At 35.1% G+C, this 2,047-nt stretch overlaps 1 protein-coding gene across 1 annotated transcript in view; it reads right to left on the bottom strand.

Moving 5' to 3' along the window:
• The window catches only part of LOC106476908, a gene marked incomplete at both ends in the record, with an annotated part of 11,076 nt that extends 9,472 nt beyond the window's left edge, over positions 1–1,604 (bottom strand). The window contains 2 exons of the mRNA XM_013937524.1: positions 176–285; positions 1,486–1,604. Coding sequence (XP_013792978.1) covers positions 176–285; positions 1,486–1,604 — 229 coding nt within the window. The remainder of the gene's footprint in view (positions 1–175; positions 286–1,485) is intronic.
• Positions 1,605–2,047: the final 443 nt, after the last annotated feature.

Here is a 2,047-nt window from a genome sequence, read left to right as displayed (position 1 = left end):
GACACTAGTCACGTGACCTCGCTGACGCAACAGTAATTTTGAAAATTATGTGTTCTGACATTAAACTTTCTACATCGCAGTAAAAGTTTTTACTTTACAATTCATCGATTTTCATTTAAATGTTCTAGTTTCCGGTGGCACATTCAGGCCAAGGAATAAAAAAAGAGTGACTTACCTTTTCCTTGAGAAAGTCCCGCTCTTAGAACATACTGACGACCCACGAAGAGTTCATTGACCTTCTTGTAATCTTCCATAAAATTCAAGTGAACTTGAGACAATTCGTTCCTTTAAAATATTAGTGGTATTTGTTAAACATCATTTTAAATGAAATACTAATATGTTAAAAATATATATATAAACGTTTACAATGAGCTTAAAGAAATTATCATTAAGCCATAATGGAAAATGTCATTGCTCCCAAAAGTGTTGGGGATATTCCATCTATCAAAAATGATCCAACTGTAGATGTCGAACTAGTTAGCACCTACGGAGAATCAATAAGGGGTCAGGAGTTGAATATCTAAACCCTCAACTCCTACAGCTTTTCGCTGTCTGCAGCCAGTTGGGTGAGTCTTTAGACATAAAAAAAAGTCTTGTAGTAGTAATAAACCACCCTATATTTTCAGAATTTAACACCCTCACACTCCACCCTTTTCAATAAGTATTACAAGATGACGTTAAATTAGATAATCGCCTTGATATTTAGATATAAAAAATAACCTTGTAAGAAACGCAAAAATGGACATAGAAAGACAAGTAGGTTGAAAACGAACACCGAGACAGACAGAAAGAGAGATAGACTAAAAAAAAAGAACATACAGACACAGAAAGTTTGATTTACTGGAAAAAAAGACATTGGGACAGACAGAGAGAGACCAAATAAACACAGAGAACCACAGACAGTCATGGACAGAGTAAGACATGGGGTCGAGAACTGAGCCTTACTGTAAGTTATGCGTGATTTTATCTACTTAAATATTAATACGCGTTGCTAGGATATAACGTAAATATAGCTTCCATCTTTGTTTATCAAAATCATGAACATGTTAAACGATTTTTATTTCTGGTCTCAAGACACATCAGTACAAAACATATACTTCTAAAGCTAATTGTCCATCGATCCGGATACTCTAGCTCATTCCTATGTGTTCTTTACTACTTTTAAAGGTTATTGTTTGTTGACGGATCCGGATATTCGAGCTCATTCCCATGTTTTCTTTACTTCTAAAGGTTACCGTGAGTTGACGGATCCGGATATTCTATCTCATTCCTATGTTTTCTTTACTTCTAAAGGTTACCGTGAGTTGACGGATCCGGATATTCGAGCTCATTCCCTATGTTTTCTTTATTTCTAAAGGTTACCGTGAGTTGACGGATCCGGATATTCTATCTCATTCCTATGTTTTCTTTACTTCTAAAGGTTACCGTGAGTTAACGGATCCGGATATTGAAACTTATTCATATTTTTGCATTTCTAAAACTTACCTTGCGTTAACGAATCCTGACTTTCCACAAGTGATAAGGTAAAATTTATCGTCCGATATTTCCAGTTTCTCGTGGGCCCGGACAGCGACTACGACAGATTTTGCTTGAGAGCCTCCACCCTGGTAGAGATAAAACACACACAGAATGTGTAATGTAATATGAAGTTAGGCAACATTTTGTCCGGTCAACATTCATTATGTATAGAACGTTCTAATTAAGTAAAGAAGACGTTATCTGTAGTATTTTAAAACTAATTTCAAACCACAAAATAATCCCTTGTAAACAACATAAAATGAATTAAATCGATGTTGTTAAAACACGCTGTAAAGAGATTTAGTAAGTGATCAAAGAATCTCTAGTCTTGATATTATCAAAAAAACTTTCATGCACGTTATAACTCGCTAAACCCAAATGTTTTAGTTTCCAGTTCGACTATTCTAGAGCGTTCCATCTGTTCCCAAATAACTGTTTGTACAAGATATGATACATAATTCTTGTAATCAGGGGTTTGAATCCACAACAATAGCCAAGTTCTAAATTCGCCAGAGATGAGATTCAACAA

This window comes from Limulus polyphemus, unplaced genomic scaffold (assembly GCF_000517525.1).
Source record: "Limulus polyphemus unplaced genomic scaffold, Limulus_polyphemus-2.1.2 Scaffold12041, whole genome shotgun sequence".
Classification (NCBI taxonomy): domain Eukaryota; kingdom Metazoa; phylum Arthropoda; class Merostomata; order Xiphosura; family Limulidae; genus Limulus; species Limulus polyphemus.
This window is presented reverse-complemented; position numbering and strand designations above follow the sequence as displayed.